Source organism: Ischnura elegans, chromosome 5 (genome assembly GCF_921293095.1).
Source record: "Ischnura elegans chromosome 5, ioIscEleg1.1, whole genome shotgun sequence".
NCBI lineage: Eukaryota > Metazoa > Arthropoda > Insecta > Odonata > Coenagrionidae > Ischnura > Ischnura elegans.
In genome coordinates, this window is record NC_060250.1 from 85,201,222 (window position 1) to 85,222,632 (window position 21,411).

Sequence of the window (21,411 nt, forward strand, 5' to 3'; positions counted from 1 at the left end):
TACTCCGACGCCACAACGATCTTGGCCCATACGTTAGCAAGAGATTCTGGTCACTCCGGCATCCGAAATTCACTTTGAAACAGTCGCTCAGAAGCCGGTCAGTATGACCGGCGTGGCGTGACAGGAGCCACTCGACTCCGGTCATTATGACCGGCATGGCGGTCAACGTGTTAAAATATTTAGGGCCAGTTACCAAAAGACCCCAATCACAAACTATCTACCATGTTATTAAAAAATAATTCACTTTATTAGTTATTTCAATTAAATGAAAAAGTCTATCACAGTTTTCAATGAGGCATTTGAAAATATCCTAATTCATGATAATCTGTAGGTAACCATATAATCCAATGCATGCAGATCAGCAGAGATTAAGATTTCATCCAACAATGACTTATTTATATTTTCAGCCGAATTTTAAGGAATCACTGCTCATGATTCCAATATTTTTAGTTGCTATCACCTTAATGTTGCTCTTAAGAAAAGTAGATAATCTCACAATGGCTAAATCCAAGAATATTATCAAATAACTAGTATGAAATATTCCATCAGGTTCACCGATTGATTAAAAAGCATTCCGAGTAAGAAGCACTCAAGATGAGGATTAGCTAAATATTCATTACGTGGTAGAGGACAGTGGGGAAAACCTCACTTTGACCCAAGTCACACACTGCCACCAGTTATAGAAAAATATAAATATCCTTTCATATAATTTGTCAGATCTTCAGCGACGCACCAAATCACTTTCACCAATGATGAATGGAAGGGCAGCAGAGGTAACAGGAGGTCGTCCCTGAGAAGGAAGAATTAATCAAATTCAAAATAAAGGCTGCTATCACCCAAATAATATACAAATAATGGGATTACCTTGCGAAATCTCTTAAAGTTGACAACTGATGAATCATGTGATGTTTCTACTTCATTCTGAGTAGGTCTATCCCTTATAAGGAGTTTAGAATATTTTACACACATTCCATGGCCCTCATCCACCAGTTTTCTACCCATCTTGCCCTGTGAAAATTAACGAAATCAGTCGTTAGCACTGTACTACTAAATGATAATTTCAAGTATTAAGTGTAATTAATGAATAATAAATGGCAAGAAATAAAATAATGGACCTCCAAATTTTACAAAAAATCAAAATATTAGATTTTAGTATTTGAGGCTAGAAGAATAATAAGCCTGCATTTTTTGAGAATACGAGTCACTACGCTAAAACTATTAAAGATTAATATATGTACATAGTATGTAGTTTGTATGCTGTAGGTACTCACTTCATCAAAGGGCAAATGGTCATACATGTTAGGTGAGATTCTATGCCATTTTGCATTTCAAAACTTTAAGAGTTTCAGCAAATTTTCTGAGTAAATGATAAACTATAAAAATTTCTCCAATACAGAAAAATTTGGTTGGCAAAACATTCTCCATTTGATTTGAGCTCTCATTAAGTAAGTCTTGTAATATAATTTAACTCTATTATTATCATTAAATAAGGACGAGATAAAGGATGCAGTTGAGGTGAGTACTTAGGGGAGAGGGAATGATGAAAACCTTGATTGAAGAGAGTATATAGGTTAAATGAATGAGGAGGAGAACGTGAACAGGGATCCTAAATAGAATGAAGAATAAAGGGTCTCGTGCTGCAATGCATATGGAAAGCATAGGCCAGGGTAATTAATGAAATATGCTAATGGTTTACTATACTTTAAATTTAAAATAAGAATGCATAATACAATTGACTGTCAATAATGGGCTTGATCAGACATTTTCTTTAATTGTAGAATTTCATGAGGTGAAAAATAAAGAGATGCATTGTCTACAATGAAAAATTGGCTGCCTTAGCCCTTACATAAATTGATGACATCATAATCCCCAGCCAAAGAGTCATCACTTCTCTGCTACTCATGCATCCACCTCATGTGACTCGTTGTCATTTAAGGTTGTGAGAAATTCCTAGCTTCAACAAGCCATTCCCTGAATGAGTTAATTAGCTAGAACTCAAAGGAGGTCACCACCTCAAGAAAAGTCTGAGGCAGCTATCACAATACATTATTTTAAAGTAATGACTGAATGCTCCCGGCTGAGCTTAAAGCCACCAAGTACATCCACCGGGTTGCGGATGGTGGGTCGACCTCTAGATATAGAGGTTAACTGCAAGATAAGCGGGATCTCTCGTCAAATAAGCCGTCATGGACAAAAACTAATGGTGTTCTTAGGGGGTATTAGTCAATCCTTGGGTAAGGTAGCAGCAGATCTTCTTCACATGTGCAGAAGTGGAGACCATATTGGTTGGAACAGCAACACACATTTCATTACGGGCATGGTCACATTTACTTTAACGGCTGTAGAACTGCAATGTGGAAGGCAAGGAGAAACCACTACGTTATCGTACCGAGGAGTCGCAGTTACTCCACTCATTATCAATGAGTGAATGGATAAATGAGGAAGATTTTTTGTAATTCTTTATCTTTTACTTATTTATTTGTTTCAAACACCACCGAAAACAGCAATTTTCAGCCTTTTCATCGGGGTTGATAACATTTATCTAACTATCAAGCGTTCACAAACATCCATGCCCTGGATAAGAGTAACTTACCCAGGCGGGACTCGAACCCGCGACCTTTGGTTTAGCAGGCGAGGACTTTACCCTGCTGCCACAAAGGCCATCAAACCATCCCTTAGAACCATCAAATTCAACCACAATTTTTTTTTCAGGTCTGAGAGATTGATTCATTGTGAATAAACAATTGTACAATGCATACCTACCTTAACTGATAAAATACTTACAAATAATAATCACATTACTATCAAATATGAATTTGTACATTCTGTACATTTTATTAGATAGTTCAGAGAATTGTGAAAGAGGTCTGGAGAAGTCAGGGAATTTCAGTGAGCTTACACTGGTACCACATCTCATCACTGAACAGAATTTCCACAAGCTTACCTTAAGTCCATTGCCCCAACCAGCATCCACAATAGCCCTCACTCCTTGCTCAGCATCCTTTTCCCAATTTTTCTCCTCCTCTTCCACGACTAACGAATTGCTGCCCCTTGAAGTCGATGGTGCAGTTTTCATTATGCCAGAGAGAATGAGCGGCTCCCTTGCTCCATTTGAAAATCCACCATTTGATGCACGACGTTCCCCGATATCATCATCCGCCATCAATGCTGCAAAGTCACCTGCTAATGCTACGGGGTCTTCTTCAATTTCAGGTAAAAATGAAGATCCATGTTTTTCCTTCAATGACTTCTTTAAAGGAGGATCATTCATGAAACCATTATCAGTTTCTTGTAATTTTCTCTTTGAGGTTGAACTATTTTCAATGCCTCTCCTGTCATTACTCGTACTGCTTATCTTTTCTTGATTTGGCAAATCTTTGCTACGTCCAACGTCCTTGTTAGGGCCGAGAACCTCATTCACTCCTTTTGGGGCAACATCTGTTGGGCATCTTTTTGGAGGAGGCTCCCCGATTTCTATTGATGGAGGCCTCTTCCTAAAATTAAACACAAATGTCAACAACAAGTCTTGAGCCCAAGTAAAATGAGTCCATGGGTGCAAAATGCAAGATGGCATGATTGTGTGCAGTTTGACTTTAAAGTATCTTTCTACTACTGGTTTCCTAACATTGAGACTAAGTAGAGGCGGTGAAAAAATGAACTGTTCCCTGAAATGAACTATATGTGTAGTTGAAAAATGAACAGATCTCAAAAATCCCTCTTCATTGTTCATGTCTGTATTTCACATATTCTAGTCAGTAGGTACACTCACAAGAAGTTTTAATTTAGCTCAATTACTACCATACTCCAGCTCAAGTAGTGGTTGTGGTTACAAAAGATGGCAGTTACGATGCAGACCATCTAAGGCCATCAGAGCCATGTCATAGACCAGTGAGCCCTTGTTCCCTCCCTACTACTGCTATGTATAATTTGCCTATTAACTGTGTTGTAATGTATACACTTGTCTTTTACGTTGTATTTGTGTATTGATTATAGTTTCATTGTAGACTTCTACATCACTTGACATGCTGAAGAATGAAAATATTTTTTCAGTAAATTAAGTGTTTTGCCTGTGTAATGATTGTTATTTCCATAATCTTTTTTCTTGGTTGGCGGAGCCAGCTTAAAGTGCTTGTGGTGAAATGCTGAGTTTGTATTATATCGAGAATGGAGTAATGTCAGTATCGGGGAAGGAGAACTGGTACTGGTGCCAGAAATTTCTGGTATCAGTCCACCCCTAGTATTAATAATTTAGCACACCAAGTACATAATGGCCATGCTTCAAAAATATGTGACGTTATTCAACAAGTTTACCCAAAGCAAAACAAATGAGTACATGCTCTTGAAACTGTTAATAGATAAGGATTACCCTGCCACTAAATCAACATTCAGCAAACAATGAATAATTGTAAACAAATAAATGCATAGTACCTTGATGGGCCAGGAGCAGAACTTGGTGATGAGTTTCCATCTACAGAATTTTTATCCATTGAATTTGATTTACCAAAAGAACAAGGTAATGTCTCCTGATGGTTCTGCCACTGCTTAAATGAACCATTAGAAGAAAGAGAACTGCTTTCCCTGATTGGCACAGGTGGTGTAGAGGCGATGGTTTCCTTATAAGTTATTACATCGGGCTCTTCTGTTTTAATTGACACAGAATCTATGACAGACATCTGGGAATCTTCCGCCAAAACTTCAGCCCGCTTCACCTGACTCATCATGACTCCTCCTTCAAGAACACTCCCCACTACATTATACTGCATATTGCAGTATGTCTCTAGAGAGCACATTAGAATGGCAAGGCCTATCTCTGATTCTGGTATTGGTTTCAGTCCTTTTCCTCGCATCACCTCTGAAATAGAAACAAAAAATAAACCATTCATTTTTTTTCATTTATTTCAAACAGCAAATAACTGACCATTTCCTGCTTAACTATGTGAAACCTTTTCATTGCTGAAATTAAAAAATTAATGCTTTTAAAGGTTCACACATGCCTCCCTCAAAGATGCTTAAAAAAAACAACAAAATTTTTCATATGTTATCATTACATTCGTTTTGTTTTGTGTATTACGGAGCCTCAATAATTTAATTTTATATTAAAATAAAGGGAACATTTCATACAGTAATTGTTGTAAGTTCTTTTTAATCTCAAATATGAGAAGACCGTTTGCCTGTTAGACCCTTGTGCCCCCCCCCCCCCCCCAATTGACTCTGCATCACGGAAATGTTATGAGTAAAGTCAATAGGGTAGTTTCCTACATCAAAGAAAACGAAAGGCATTGATTGCGATTCGTTACCCACCATTAGTGTATTCATAATACACAAATTATTTGGTTTTTGAAATACCGGTTTAGACGAATGGCAAGGGTCAAATTTTATCCTCATTTGAAAAAGGCCAGATTGGCGCCCATGCGATTCCACTCCACGTGACGTCACAGGGACCTAGTTTCTACACGAGAGGATAGGAGTTATACATCGTCTGAGGTTACCAATGCATGCATGAGGCACAGAGCTCAGGGAAACATGTCTTAATAATCACCTATTAAAACTGGCTAAGGTCGGAAAGTTTTCTTTGTTTGATAAGGTATTAATAAACCTTTTTTAAGCCAAGCGCTACCATTCAGCAAGGTACTCAGCTACCCGCTGGCAGCCTGCGACGTATCAGCGCTAAGCCTCGCCTCAAGGTCACCTCACGGGGCAGGAGGGGGAACCAGAAATACAACGTACGGAGATATTTCCCGGCATTCATACTTGAGCGTCGCGTTTTCGCGCGCTTGAAAATTTTCACTTTTCATTTAATCGCGAAAAATAAATATTGTCATTTAAAAATCTTAAAGCGTGAAATATGCACTCCAGGAGTAATAATCTTTCGATTAAGGCAATAAAAAAATAATAGGAAACCACCCTATTGCACAACTGAAATCTAGGGTTCAGTTGTAACCCTGTTAAATAAAGTCTTTCTCTTACAGAAATGGGCAATTACAACTACTACAGGTAAATCTAGAAGGCATACTTGCATGCTATTTTTTGTGGAGCTTGGACTAATCACTGTACCTTATCTCTACATTTTTCATACTGTAAGTATTCATCATGGTCAATCTCCATGGATTGAAGACACATGATGATATCCACATTCATCAAACAAATTACCTGATACCCTGCTCTATACTGCAAAACTTGAAAAATCAAAACTTTCCAAACATACCAAAAGTTCCTTTTACATGGTGAAAAGTACGCCTCATATATGAAAATGAAACCAGAATCCCAGTCAACAAGGTGTAATTCACATAGCTAATGAATGGACCAAAGACTTGTCAGTTATACAGCAGTAGAAGGATCATAACTTTTTCACTTTCTGTAGCCAAAAATGGGTCTTAATTACATGGTCATACATTTTATCCAGATTATCTCAGGCTAATATAGAATGATTTAGAAGTTCATGTGCTAGTTCCCTCAAAGAAACTGTTGACATACCACAGAATGGAAAAATGCATTAATCAATGACTTACTCAACACAGCATCATAGAGTGGAGGAGGCTGGGAGTCACTATTAGACACATGTTGCATTACCACCATATCAAAGCTGCTAAGGTCTTCGACTCGCTTTTTAGTAAAAGCAAGGGACTCACAATCTCCACCTAAAAATGACAAGAAGAGTGAGTGATGCAATTACCACAGCTGTTTTCCAACCAAATGCATGAAATTTGTAACAGCGAAATGTCCTTGACATACACATAAAAAAAAATCAAACGTAGGACTGAGGTGGTATATTTTATGACCTCTTAATCTTTAGGTGGTGTTAATTAAAGGTCGGCTTTTAAATAACACATGTGAATGAAGTGATGCTAATTGCCAGTCAATGAGGGGTTTATTTTTTTAAATTTAGCCCTTAAGGAAGCAGAATTATCGTGAGGAAAAAACTCACTTGATCCTTCCTTGAATGCTATTTGTAGAATAATAAAGAAGAGTTTGTCAATCGTGTTGTTAATTATTTTTTTTTATAAAGATATGGTCTCTTGAGCATTGCCTGTTGGCTAAAAAATTTATTTCAGGCCTGGTTGTAAAAGAGAGGGGAAATTTATAAGCACTGGACCCTCTCATTGCCCATCATTCTCACCATGTGAAGAACTCGACTCACTTCATTGGGGTCCTCCAAGGAATCTGTGTTGCACCTATCGACATGTTAATCAGCCTGGATGCTGTGCCTTTTATCACTCCAAATACTGTGACACCATTTGACAACACTATCCATTATTTTGTGCCCATTGGAATACCATACAGTAGAGGTGGGCATGGTGCTTGCGGCACGAGTCTCCTTCTGAAGTCAGTGGCCAGTCCCGCTGCTTTCATAAGAGCAACGTTTCTCATTATCGCATCTGCTGGATCATATGGAAGGGGTCTATAGGTGGAATCTAATAATGGGTGGGTGGAAATGCGTACCCCTCCAGTACAGTGTCTATCATAATCCATTGTTAACATACAGTACAAGGTAACAAAATATGATTTCTCATGGATCAAGTTTAATCATAAACTGGCTTAAAAGGCCACAGCCTCTAGGCCCACACCTCAAAAGTGCTCAATATAACAACCCTTAATTGAAATATGAGCTACACTGCAGGGCTGTGGAGTTGGCACTTGAATGAAGGCCAAATGGCTACCTCGATTCAGCTGCCGCCTCCGTGAATGGCCAAAATTTCCTAAAATCACACTGTCTCCCATAAAAGCAATATAAATTTCCCCTCTTTTTTGCAACTTAGTCCTTCAATGGCCAGAAATCATTTTTTTAGCCAACAGGCAATGCTCAAGAGACCATACCTTTATAAGAAAAAAATAATTAACAACACAATTGACAAACTCTTCTTTAATATTCTACAAATAGCATTCAAGGAAGGATCACGTGAGTTTTTTTCTCACGATAATCCTGCTTCCTTAAGGGCTAAGTTTTTAAAAATAAACTAACCCCTCATTGAATGGCAGTAGGGTGGTTTCCTATTACTTTTTTATTGCCTAAATCAAAAGATTATCACTCCTGGAGTACGCATTTCACGCTTTTACATTTTTAAATGACGATTAATATCTATTTTTCACGATTGAGTGAAAAGTGAAAAATTTCAAGCGCACGAAAACGCGACGGTAAAGTATGAATGCCGGGAAAACTCCCATGTGACGTCATTCTGGTTCCCACTGCTGCAAGTGAGGTGACCTTGGGGCGAGGCTCAGAGTGCTGATACGACGTAGGATGCTAGCAGGTAGCAGAGTACCATGCTAGCTGGTAGCGCTTGGCTTAAATAAGGATTATTAATACCTTATCAAACGAATGAAACTTTCCGACCTTAACCAGTTTTAATAGGTGATTATTAAGACATGTTTCCCTGAAGTCTGTGCCTCATGCAAGCATTGGTAATCTGAGACGATGTAAAACTCCTATCTACTCGTATAGAAACTAGGTCCCTGTCACGTCACGTGGAGTGGCATCATGTGGGCACCGATCTGGCCTTTTTCAAATGAGGATAAAATTGACCCTTGCCATTCGTCTAAACCGGTATTTCTAAAACCAAATAATTTGTATATTATGAATACACTAATGGTGGGTAACAAATCGCAATCAATGCATTTCGTTTTCTTTGATGAAGGAAACTACCCTATAAGCATCACTCATTCACATGTGTTATTTAAAAGACGACCCTTAATTAACACCACATAAATCTTAATGTACAGCAATAAGAAAATTAAGAGTATGGTTTACAAATTTCTCTGCTCCATTCATAAAACTTCTACAGTTAAAGGATCAATTACTCCAACATAAGCACGAAGACAGACATAACCTTGATGTGGCAAAAGGACAAACTTAGCCAGGAATAAATCACACAAAGGAGCACTGTATTTCAACTTAAGAACTTACCAGCAGTCATGACAATAGTCTTGTATTTTTTCAACTGCTTTTCTGAGGAAAAGACAAATGTTTTTCCAGAGAAAAGAGTTTTTCTCTTTTCATTGATGGCAAAGGAAACTTTGTTTCTATTCAAAATGGATTCTTTCAGAGGAGGAATGAATCCTTCATAGCTAGGAGGAGCCTTTCCTCCATCAATGGCTTCTTTAAACTTTTCCCAATATTCTGGAGTTACAATTGGAATGCCTGATGCAAGAGCACACACCACCTGAAAATGTTTATGAGTAGGTTAATTCATTTCTGACACATGCATAACATAAAAATCTTTATGCTTTCGCAAACTCCATTCCTTCACCCTATTGGAAATTTTCAATTGATCCGTTCAATTGAAATTTTTTCCGTACTTGAAATCTAAATTTCATGAAAAGCAGCATCTAAATAAATAATTTAAGTAAACAGAAATTACGGTAGAAATCTCTTTTGAAGCAGCGTCATAAAAACTTTAATTGTGCTTTTCCACATCTTCCGACGGTTCTAACAATCTTGAAGAGTTATCGAAAAGCTATAAATTTTTTCCATAATAATCAGTATAACAACTACACCAGAGCCATATCTTTTATCAGTTCTTACAATCTTGAATAGGCACCGTAAAGCAAAATCTTTGCAATGATTAATAGACCCACTACACTAGAACCACAACTTCCACCAGTTCTAACAATTATGAATAGTTATCGAAAAGCAAAAGTTATGCCGTGATTAGTGATAACCACAACATAAACAAATATTACACTTGTCTTTATCTATGAGACACTTTTTTAAAATACTAATGAAAATAAAATTCTGGCTGTGCATTAAGCCAACATCATGTGTGTGTTTGACAACAGAAACATGCCACTCATGTTTTTAAATGAACACAGGGATTTCACTTCACACAAGCAAACCTGCAAGATAAACAATACTCTGACAATGCTTGTAGGTTCTTGTCGGCGATTAAACGCACATATGCATCATGCATGTTAAATGCAAACATTAGTAATCTCTCAAAAACTGAAGTGACATGATAACATTATTAAATGGACCCACTAAAAAACAACAGTCAGATCGAGGCGTTCCCTATATCACTGAAGAGACTCACAAATAACTTAATTCAATGCTGCATGATCTAGCAAAGGTTAAATAATACTGATATAATAAATGTTTTCCTCATCAGCAAACAATTAACCACAATTCACCCAACCACGTGCATGTGAACATGTATAATGGGATAACGGTATCTTTATTAGCTATTAGATATAGAATCCTATTGAATTTTAATTTACCTTTTGGCCAATGTTTATTTATGGTAACTAAGTTCATGGTTACCCCTCGATTTCGTTTAGTAAAATAATAATAAATGCTTAGATTTTCAATCTTGATCTTTTATTACAACTATTTTTGGAAAGTTATACCATTTATTTAAATAATCCTTTTAAATTATTTTCAGTGTCTAAAATAGAAATTATTTTAGTTGTTGCGAGGACACAGGAGTCTCGATGGGTGTCAAGAAATCTCGAAGGGGCAAGACTTCTCGAGTCTCGTCAAGACTCTCAACCCAGGCGAGACTCTCGCCACGTGGACAGTCTTGTCCCAAAAATGCCAAAAAATTAAAGTCTCATCTCGACCACCAAAACTCTCGGGTGATCGAGAGTCTTGCAGAGCCCTAATTACGATATGTAATGCAAAAATTTTACAAAGAAAAAAATATTCACCTTGACCTAGATTCGAACCAAGGCCTCCTGATTTCTGGTTGAGTGCTTGAGGCAGTGAAGTTACTGAGGCATTTTTCCCATCTGTGGAAATTCGCAGACTCGGTATAGTCCACAAATTTCCACAGAGAGAGAAGAAGCCTTGGTAGCTAACTGGCTAAAGCGCACACCAGAAATCGGGAGATCCAGGTTTGAAACCCTATCAAGGTAAATGATTTTTCTACGAGGAATTTTTGCACAAGTGGTGCATTGCGGGTTACTCCATAAAGTTTTCACCACGGCTATTTCATGTACATATACTTGAATTAGAATTACCCATTACCTCAACCCAAGATTGTTTCTCCACGGCCAAACATAATGGCCGGTCACTCTCATTTCTCAAGTAGATCAATAGAAAATAGGTATTGAAAAAATCTTACTGCAAGGATGAATTAAAACTTAGGTTCAGAAAAAATGACAAGGAACAATAGACTATAAATTCACTCTCTAAATCTAAAGGTAGTGTTTTTCTAGTACCTTTGCTCTATTGATATTCACGCATCAAATGAAAGCGGGGAGGTCTATGGGTTTACATCCTTCCAGAAATACAGTCTTAACCCTTTCACGCCCAACGTTGGGTGAAGCCGACGGGCATTTTCATATGCAGAACACCTGACATCGAGTATAGTTGCCGTGGATTTTTCAATGCAATCGATCGGACGTCGGCTCTGGCTTACGCAAGGGAAGGGAAGTGACTGCTGAGGTAGCATTGTCTGATGCATTCAGGCCGGGCCTGAAACCCAGCTAAGCAAGTCCTTAGGGCCACTCCTCAACAATTAAGCCTGACCCTCCCACTCATTTATGATCACCCTCACCCTCATCCATTGCAAAGTGGTTATATTGTCAATAGTTTTTACAATCATATATTTTGTTGCATAGTACAATTAAAAAAAATGAATTCTTCATTTTGTTCTGTGCATAAGCAGTTTTTAAACAAAATTTTAGCATTAAAAATAACGAGCTTCCAGACTTGTAGCCTTATCACCTTGTATTTACTAACTTTGTAGTTAATGCTAGAAACCCATTTAAAATTCCACAATGCTCACAAACAATCAAACAATTTTCACAAAAAATCACAATGCAATCAAACACAATTTTTGGTTGAAAAATAAAACACTAGTAACACAATAAGTTGACTGTGGATTCGTGTCATGATAGGGTTAGGGGGGTAGTCCAGTGGCCAGGGTAAGGGACAGGCGGGTCCCAAATCTGAGGGACAAAAATTCCAGGATAACTCCACCCCAAAAAAGAGCTCCATAAGGAGAGGTTTAAAACATTCTCATGCTACTCGTAGCACGGAAAATGTTTCCCAACAGCAGGCACTGGCAGGAAAGGGTCAAGGATTACCCCTCAAACTGAACTTCCCAAAATGCACTCCATCCAAAGGTGAACCCCTCCAAAAGGTTTTTATTCCTGGCTAAGACCTTGGTCAGAAGAAAAATCTTAAACTTTCCTTTCACATATTGCACTTTATCACAATTACCTTAGCAGTGAGGAGTATTTCAGCCATGGTGAGGTGCGAGCATGACTCCTGCCAATCACCCACCACCACGCCACCTAGCTCTGACAAAATATGCCTCAATTTTGCTTTTGCTTCATTAGGCATATTTGAAGATGTGACCACCAATGGCTTTGAATGGAATCTGTGATAAAAACAACAACACAAACAGGTTATTTTTCAATATGCAGCCTCACAAATTTCTGCTATGAAACTAAGCATGCCACATCCATTCCTAAAACTTAGTATAATTCTGTATCTTTAATAAACTATTAATAAGCACTCAATAATGAAAATGACCTTGTAAAATAGAATGAGATAGGTGAAAATTGGCCAAAAGTGGAGCACTATGTGATAGAAGAAACAGACTGCAGTTCTGAAATCAGCATGACTGTATTTCAGTAAAACAGCTAAAAAATCTGAACAACAGAGAATTTCTTAAAACTGTTCCCCAATTTTACATCTTGAGTAAGAGTCCGGTTCCACATTCTTCGAAAGTGGTACAGGAAAGAAATAAAAGGAGAGCCATGTTTCTTTTGCATAGATCTATCAACTTAGAACCTAGAAGTTAACAGAGATAAATATGGGATAGATCACAGCCTTTTATTGTTAATCATACTTATCTAAAGCATTAAATTTTAAAGAAATCATGCACACCAATCAATTTTAAGATGTATGTACCAACATTAGTACTAAGCACATTTTTAAAGCACCATTTTGAAATATAAAAATCAATGAACTTTTTGTGGTAATTTTATTTTTACATTAAGTCCACACTTCAACCCTTTGCGGTCCAATGTCAAGGCTGGCTCAACAAGTCTAGCGCTACGAGCACTAGGCTTGTCATTGCATCAGGCCTAACTTCGAGTTGACGGCAAATCAGGTAATCTCTTGAAACATTGCCCTTGTATAAATCACTTCGCCTTGATGTCGAGCTCAACTCGAAGTAAACTTGATGCTACGACAAGCCAAGTGCTTGTAGCACTAAACTTGTCGAGCCAGCCTTGACGTTGGACCTTTCCACATAATTTCTATTAGTATTAACGCACTTACTGCATTGAACAATGAGATTTTGTACACCGTCTTCATAGAAAATTGCCACCCAAGTTGGCAGCCACTACAGTTCACTTGGCTGCATAAGGACCCGTGTTTTGAGACAGGAAAGGGATGGTGCTTTTGGATTTTTTACCTTGTGGTGACTCAATGAATGCTGTGAGATATTGTGAGACCTAAAACAAATTGCACTGTGCAATTGAGAACAAAAGACAAGGAATACTGAGTAAAGGGATTATTTTGCTACATGACAATGCACATCAACATGCAGCCAATCGAATTCAAGATCTCATTACATCATTTAGCTGGGAATAATTTGATCCTCCTCCATATAGTCGGGACATAGCGCCAACTGACTACCACATTTATATTTATTGAAGAAACACATAGAGGGTGAGCAGCATAATGACATTGAAAGCGTAAAATCAACAGTTCTGCATTGGCTGTCCACTCAGGAGGCAATTTCCTATGAAGTTGGTACACAAAAGCTTGCTGTTCGGTATGATCAGTGCCGTAATTTTATCAGATTATATGGAAAGGTAGTTAAAAGAGTGGGCTTTTATGTAAGAATAAAATTATTACAAAAGCTTGCTATGTTTCTTTTTATATTTTTAAACGGTACTTACGTAACCAATTACCGCCCAATAGCCATATTGCTACACCCCACCATGCTGAGTGTACGCCAATGTTAGGGATTAACTACCAACTCAATCACAGTGAAATTGTAGACACATTGTCGTTTAGGGTTATGCTCATTTATTTTGCATGTTATTTTGCTTTGGAAGGCAGTTAGCGGTGATACCTACAAGCAGAAAGAGAGGTGATCATGACCGAAGAGCAAAATAGAGGCCCGCAGCCGGTAAGTGGATATTTTTTTTCCTTATGATCAAATTATTTTGTTGAAATTAGTTGTCATTCTTTCTTATGATCCTATACATCATGTAACTACTTCACTATCTTTAATTCTTGGATAATAAGACTTTTATAGAATTATATTTGTCGCTGTAGACATATTTGATGCTTTTTATACCATATTTATCATTTGTAATTTATAAATATATATATTTTTTCGTTTCAATGCTCGTCGGCATCTCGTTTTTTATGATTCCAGCCTAGATTTGGCATATGTATTTGAATTAATTACGAGCTTCGAATATCTGGTGCCTGAACGCACAAACTGCATACTTAGTATACTTAGAACTATACCAAGGGAGGGGTCCAGCCTGTGAGGAGTAGATGTATGGAAAAGCGGTGGTACCTTTACTATGCACCTACATGCTTGAAAATTCACCTGATGGGAAGGAGTTGCCATACCGAATATTTTTTGACAACCTTTTTACGGAGATAAAACTTTTGATTGACTTGAAGGTCCGCGGATATGGCAGCTCTGGAACTATTAGAAAAAACATAATTCCACACAGTTGCTGTATTCGTTCTGTAAATGACATGAGTAGGGAAGAAAGGGGATCTTATGACAACAGCTTTGACGAAATGAACAAAATATTCATTGCACACTGGAAAGATAATAGCGTGGTCACAATGGCATCCACATCATACAGAGTGCAACCCTTGAAAGAGGTATCTCGATGTTGAAGACTTTTGAAAAAAGGATCAAGGTCAAACAACCAATCCTGATACAAAAGTACAACGAAGGAATGGGGGGCATAGACTTGATGGACGAAGACATCGTCACGCACGGAATCAGCATCCGTGCAAAGAAATGGTGGTGGCCATTCTTTTCTTGGCTGCTTGAAGCAAGTATTCATAAAGCCTGGATTTTGAGCCGCAAAGCTGGTCGTGATGAATCAAAAATTGAATTCCTTCATACCATTGTGCAAACTAATCTTGTGCTCTATAAGACAGGGACCTAGTTGTAGTTTAGTGGTCAGCAGTTCTGCACACAATCTTCTCCAGTTCGATGGTGTGGATCATTTTGTCATTCAAAATGCTGAAAACAGGAGGTTAAGATGTGCCAGTGATTACTGCAGTAGCCAAGTTCAAACATCATGTTTGAAATGCCTTCGTGGACTTAGCATACTGTGTTTCATCACTCAAAAATGTAATGCTCAACATCAAATATGCTTTGACAGCTCATGGTATTTATAATTTTCAAGTCAAGTTTTTAGTAATTTTGAGTTATGGTTTACAAGAAAAATTAAAACTTCTTAAAGGCTATCCAGATTATTATTACATTTAAATCCAAACCTATAATTGAATAGAGTCTATATTGTTTTTCTCGAACATATGCACCAAAATCGCAGCTACCCGCGAAATTTTGACCCCATAACCACATGACCATATGGCTATGGGTCTTTTCTTGAAAACGGTAAGGTATATCACCAAAATACTTTGTAGGCGTTCTTAAGGTGGTCATGGGGTTAAAATAATAAAATATATTCAAAATCGCAAACAAAAAGTATTCTGGGCGGAAATGGGTTAAAGAATGAGCCTCATATTACACGGTCCATTCAATAAGTATCGGGACCAGTTCCAAAAATAAAAATTTATTGCAGTTGCCATAATATTTCCTTTGTAATCTTTATAATGCATTCCTCCAGCATCGATACCCTTAGTTTGGCACATCTGCCACTCGTCAAAAGCCTGATGGAAGTCTGTTTCCGGATTAATGTTCAGAGCATTTGTCGTCACCGCTTGAACAGCCTCGATGGAGTCGAACCAATATCCTGGAGCTCCCTTTTTATTCGCGGAAACAAGAAAAAGTCAGGTGGAGCATTGTTGGGGCTGTAGGGGGGGTGAGGCAACGTCACCCAGCCGAATTTCGTTAGAAGTTGCCACACAACAGTCGCACCGTGACACGACGCATTATCATGGTTAAGTTTCCAACTCTTGGCAATGGCTGATTGCATGCACGTTACGCAATGTCTCACCAGCTTCGCACACATTTCCTCATCGCAAGATCCTCTGTTACAATGGTGTGGATGGTTACGACTGAAAGGCCGGTCTCTCACTGATAAGGACGATGGTTAAACGCCTGTCAGAGTCCAAAACGTTTTTCACTTTATCCACCCGAGAATCGGTTCGAGGGGTCATCGGGCGTGCGATGCGGTGCTCGTCTTCGTCGAGCTTCCGGCCTTCCTTAAACATTTCGTGCCACTTAAAAACTCTTGTGCGGCTCAAGGCATCATCCCCATAAGCCTGTTTAATAAGTTTAAGGGTCTCGGACACAGATTTCATGAGTTTAACGCAAAACTTAACAGCGTAGGGTTGCTCAACAGTGGGCTCCATGCTGGGAAGCGACAACACCACAAACAATCACACGTCACAACAATCAACCTGCTGTCTCAACACATGCCCGGAGGTGACTAAACTAAAGTGCGCCGGAGTGGTGAGGGACGCCTCTCCCGAGCTGACAAGCCGGAGGCTGCTGCTGAGGCTACAGCAAACCAGTCCTGATACTTATTGACTGGAACCTGTATTATGAGCTTGGCTGCGGATTGAAGGGTCCTGGACTCAACTCCTGGATGAAGCCTTCAGACACTTCCAAATAAAATCCTCAAAGCATGAGATGGCCAACCCCCAATACCCTAAATTAGTGAAATTCACACACCTGTGGTTTAGTTTGGGATGAGCTCTACCATCACCAATCCAAATCAATCTTCAGGTTTAATCACTGAGCGAGTGAGCACTAATATAAACTTAAAATACATTAATGTTATAAAACAACTACTGAAAGCAATGTGGTACACTGATATATACAAACCTCCACACATTCCACTGGCATCCAAAAGTGATAACATTCCCATCTGAAAGAATTTGAGACTTACTGGGATCTAGCTTGAATCCATTTATGTAAGTTCCATACTTAGAAGCCAAGTCTTTTATAGTAACTATTTTCGCTCCCATCTAATACATGAAATGAAAAGAGATGCCTTTTGATTGCAATCATAGACAAAAACAACAAAAGAGACAACAAAAAGCTGCTACGTATATCATTTGGGTTCATGATTAAAAATTACAACTACAGCAGACTTTATTTACATTCATTAAATTAAACTTTCTACAGCATAAACTATAAAAGGTTAAGGAAATAGGATTTACACTGATGACAAAGGAAACTATAGGGGTCACTCAATACAAAATAACCTCCCTTTCATGACCTGTCCAAATGGTAGACACCTTCTAATGGCAGACATTTTCAGGATTCTGGCAAAAGAACACTATCTTATAGAGCTTACTCCTATGAATTTTAGATACTCTTAATAACAGCTGTGGAAATTGGAAAAGACCAATTTTTTCATAAGAACCCATAATATTGGGCACACATAATAAGCTATTTCATAAATATTTCTCTATCCCTTCACAAAATATAGATAAAACTCATTTACTGGTTAGAAAAACAAAATTATCTGTGATTTTGTAAGAAAATAGCTAACTGACTTTGACCATAAATTTGATTAGCACAGAGAAAGAATATAATTCTAGATTATGCATCATACCGTATATGTGCACTTGAGGTAAGATAAAGTAAAAAATGACAGGAAAAATCTTTTAGAGCAAAAGCACAAGAATGAAAAATTTTATTTACATTAAATGTTAATGCGCGTGACTGCAAAAGGGCTTATACCACAGAAGAAGGAGGAGAAAACCAATTTTTCCATACTCATAGTGATAAAGTCCTAAAATATGAAATTTTTTTCCATTTTTGGCCCAGGATTGATATACCCTTTCACCTATGTATCAGCAACACTTGCCACGAGTCATTTTTATGGAAAATTTCATCTAATACATAGGCACAAGTACTTCCATTTCCAATGGAAAAGAAATCTAAAAAATATCAAATGCACCAAAAGGAATCCAGAAAAATCTTTTTAAGAGAACTGAATCACACAGAATGCATTCTTTTTCAAATCACAACAAGTCAGAGCCAGAAAAAGTTTTTGGGGGTTTTATTGAGAGGTGGTACATTTCTGAAGGGTTATTTTCAGTGTGTGAGCCAAGGTGGGCCTGGACCCACCCAAATTATAAGGACAAATTTCAGAATTGAAGTCCAAAATTAAATTTTATTTTATAAAATTAAAATAAATTGTATACAGTCTTAGGCATATGTAAAACCACTTTGATTAATTTGCTAAAAAATTTTGCTCTGTCCATAATAATCAATATATATGTAATTCACAGTTTTTCACTTTCTTATTGGTGGTATCAATTTGACTGTTTTTCAAGTGAATGTAAAATGAATGTCAAAAAAAACTCAAAGTCATACGGCATAGTTTGTTTTTTGTTGTGTGGCATGTTAGAAAAAGGGTTCCATTCATATATGGGTCAATAAATAAATGTTTTACACTATATTTTGCCCTCCATGTTTATCCACGATAACTCAAGGTTAGGCCCACCCACGTGACATATGCTAGAGCCGCTGCCAGTTAGTTTAAAAAGTGGAACATTGAAAACCATATCTCCAAAACATATCAGAAAGGGGTTATACTGACAGACACAATCCCTACTCACAATGGCTTTGCATGACAAGGACAAAAAAATGGTGAGGCCAGATAAGTACGAAGTCATCAAAAGGTTGACAGCAATGAGTAAAAGAAAATTTTATCCCTGAAAATCATGACATCGGTGAATTGACTTCTTCTCTGATGATGCTATTATATGATGTTTCCCAATGAAGGTATTTATAAGTTTGAATCACTGATCAGGTGTATTTCCATCCCAAAAACTCGAATTCCCTCTTTCCCAGAATAGATAGTTCCCATTTGAGTTTTCTAATTAGTATTGAAAATTTCCACAACGTATTAGAATGAATTTAATTTTTAGCAAGTTAAACCAAATACTAACCTTGTTTTTAAAATTCAAAATATAACAAGTGCATGAAATATAAAATAATTTTTACATGTATTTAACAATAAACTCTTCCTTGGGATACAAACTTGTCATGGTTGAAAGGCTTAAGGGTTCCAAAAAAAAAACAGGAGGCATTCAGGATGTGAGTGAGAAGGAAAATGGATGTGAAATGGAGGGATATATCATAAATGTATACATAAAACAGCAATAATGTGCAACACATGGTATAGGTGAAAAGAGGAAATTTTTAAAGGATATAAGGAGGCAAGGATGGGTTTCAATGGAATTATGAGTACTGAGAGGGAAGGGAATCTTATAGAAGGCCTTTTTACACAAGACATTAACCCAAATGAGTTTATGTCTGAATGCATGAACGATACTGTTTGACCAGAGTAGAACATGCACCAATACATGAACCAAATTAGGGGAGGTAACGTTTTCTGCTCATGATCTTACCCTAGTTGGATGGTTACACCATGCATTTCTGCATTCATTCTAGCATTAATACATTTAGACATTAAAACCATACAGAATGAGTAAAGAATTTGAGGATAACCCGTATAGGAAAGGAAGAGATTCGGATTTAATACCAGAATGAAAGGGAACGGGCTATATAGAGAATTCTCAATCTGACAATTCAAACTCTGGGTTAGAGTAGCCTAATATAAAAGGGAGGGAAAATACAATGTGGTTAGTAATGACATCAGTTGAGGAGTACTCCTCTCAATTATGTTTATTATTTATGACAATTTATCTCTATTAGCAAGGGTGAGTTCAATACGGCCTATACCATATATTACGATGATGGAGTAACATTTGGGATTGGGCAACATTTCCACATTCTCCAGTTTTCGACCTTACGTTACAATGGCTACTTGGGGATCCAACAAGGAAAACAATAAATTAAGGACAGAACTTGAGTCAAAAATAGCACATCTATCAATAAAACTATTTCAAAGCACTCGAATGGTGAACGTTAAGTTCTATTAAATTAATGTGTATGCAATACTTACAGGATCCGATTCGAATGCGAGTACGGCATGTTTACGACTGACTGACTGGTCACCAGAAAGGATAATATCACCGGCTGTCCTGCTTACTTGGAACTCGTCCTTATCCGGCGTCAACCGATAGGATCGGCCTAATTCAAAACGAGGAATTACCATGTAAATATTGAATATCTATTCAGCGACAAGTAACATGGCATTCCGAGCAATGAACCAACCTTTGCCTTCACACACCAAATACCACATATGTGTTAGGACTTTAAGACCACTTCTCTTTGACAAATAGTCACTGCTACGCACGAAGCCCGAAAGCGGGAGGTCTAACAAAACACAACTATCAACAAGCAATAGCACATTTGAAAATAATGCACGACATAAAATAATAATGAATTCCAACTATATCAAACATACGACCATCAACTTGGCATCTAAAAACATGTTTTCTTTAAACCTCTGCTTTTTCAATTGCAATGCTGCACTAGTATCCAGCTTATGCACGACTGGGCAAAGTGGCTGAGAGAGTTGGTAAGTGACATGTGATGAATAGGTATGTTTCAAATACCTACTTCACCCAGTGACGAAACTGAAATTGACTTGACACAAAACACGAGTAATAACAAGAGAATGAATTCATCAAATGCAATATTGCATTCCCGCCTGTTGCACACAAATGCGATCACTTAAATCGATCGTAAAAAATTCTGGTGACTCTGGTGGTCAATTGAACTACAGTTGGTTATAATCACAAACGTTTTTCAGAAACAAATTTTGATGACAAATAAATTAAAATTAATTTTTAAATTTTAAAAAAGATAAAATGACTCACAAATAGAGATAAAATCGCTATTTAATTTCAGGTATGACTCTGACAATGGCGCCAGTTATGAAAACATTTGAAATAAGGGGAAATAACTCAGAGTAAGGAGCGACGAGGCAAATATTGCTCAGTACCCAAATATTTTCATTTAATAAGGTAGGCTCAAACAAACAAAATATATCCAAGTGTATAAATATTAAAAGTTCTTTACCTTGGGCTATCAATAGCTTTATCATCGCCAGCTAACATCCAAATCTACCCTAACTATCAGATTAACACAAACATATGAGGAATGAACAGTAAATTTTCAACCATAAGTCTAACACTAAAGTGATGAAATCTCTAAAATCTAAGGAAAATTTTGAATTATATGGATGTGGTATTAATATGGCTAGAGGTGCTCTGATTCCTGATTGTAACTCAAAAGTGGAAGTCAATATGCAAGCAAACTAAATGAATTGTTAGCATGAACTTGAGAACTGCTTCAACGGGCAAGGGCGGATCCAGGATTTCTTTCTGGGAGGGGCACAAGCAAGGCCGTATCCAGGATTTTG

General features: G+C 37.6%; 1 protein-coding gene across 2 annotated transcripts; it reads right to left on the reverse strand.

Annotated features, from left to right (window-relative positions):
• Positions 1–225: 225 nt before the first annotated feature.
• Positions 226–20,736, reverse strand: LOC124159157 (nibrin). 2 transcript variants are annotated; one of them, XM_046534768.1, is made up of 10 exons: positions 20,259–20,736; positions 20,047–20,174; positions 16,947–17,089; positions 12,158–12,317; positions 8,903–9,158; positions 6,510–6,638; positions 4,429–4,852; positions 2,945–3,494; positions 865–1,008; positions 226–790 (listed from the first exon to the last, which is right to left on the reverse strand). In XM_046534768.1, exons 1-10 carry the CDS (start codon positions 20,284–20,286, stop codon positions 722–724), a joined length of 2,031 nt encoding a protein of 676 aa, XP_046390724.1. In that variant the 5' UTR covers positions 20,287–20,736; the 3' UTR covers positions 226–721. The 2 variants fall into 2 exon arrangements, with proteins under 2 accessions (XP_046390724.1, XP_046390725.1); XM_046534769.1 differs by lacking the exons at positions 16,947–17,089; positions 20,259–20,736 and having other exon boundaries at positions 20,047–20,167.
• Positions 20,737–21,411: the final 675 nt, after the last annotated feature.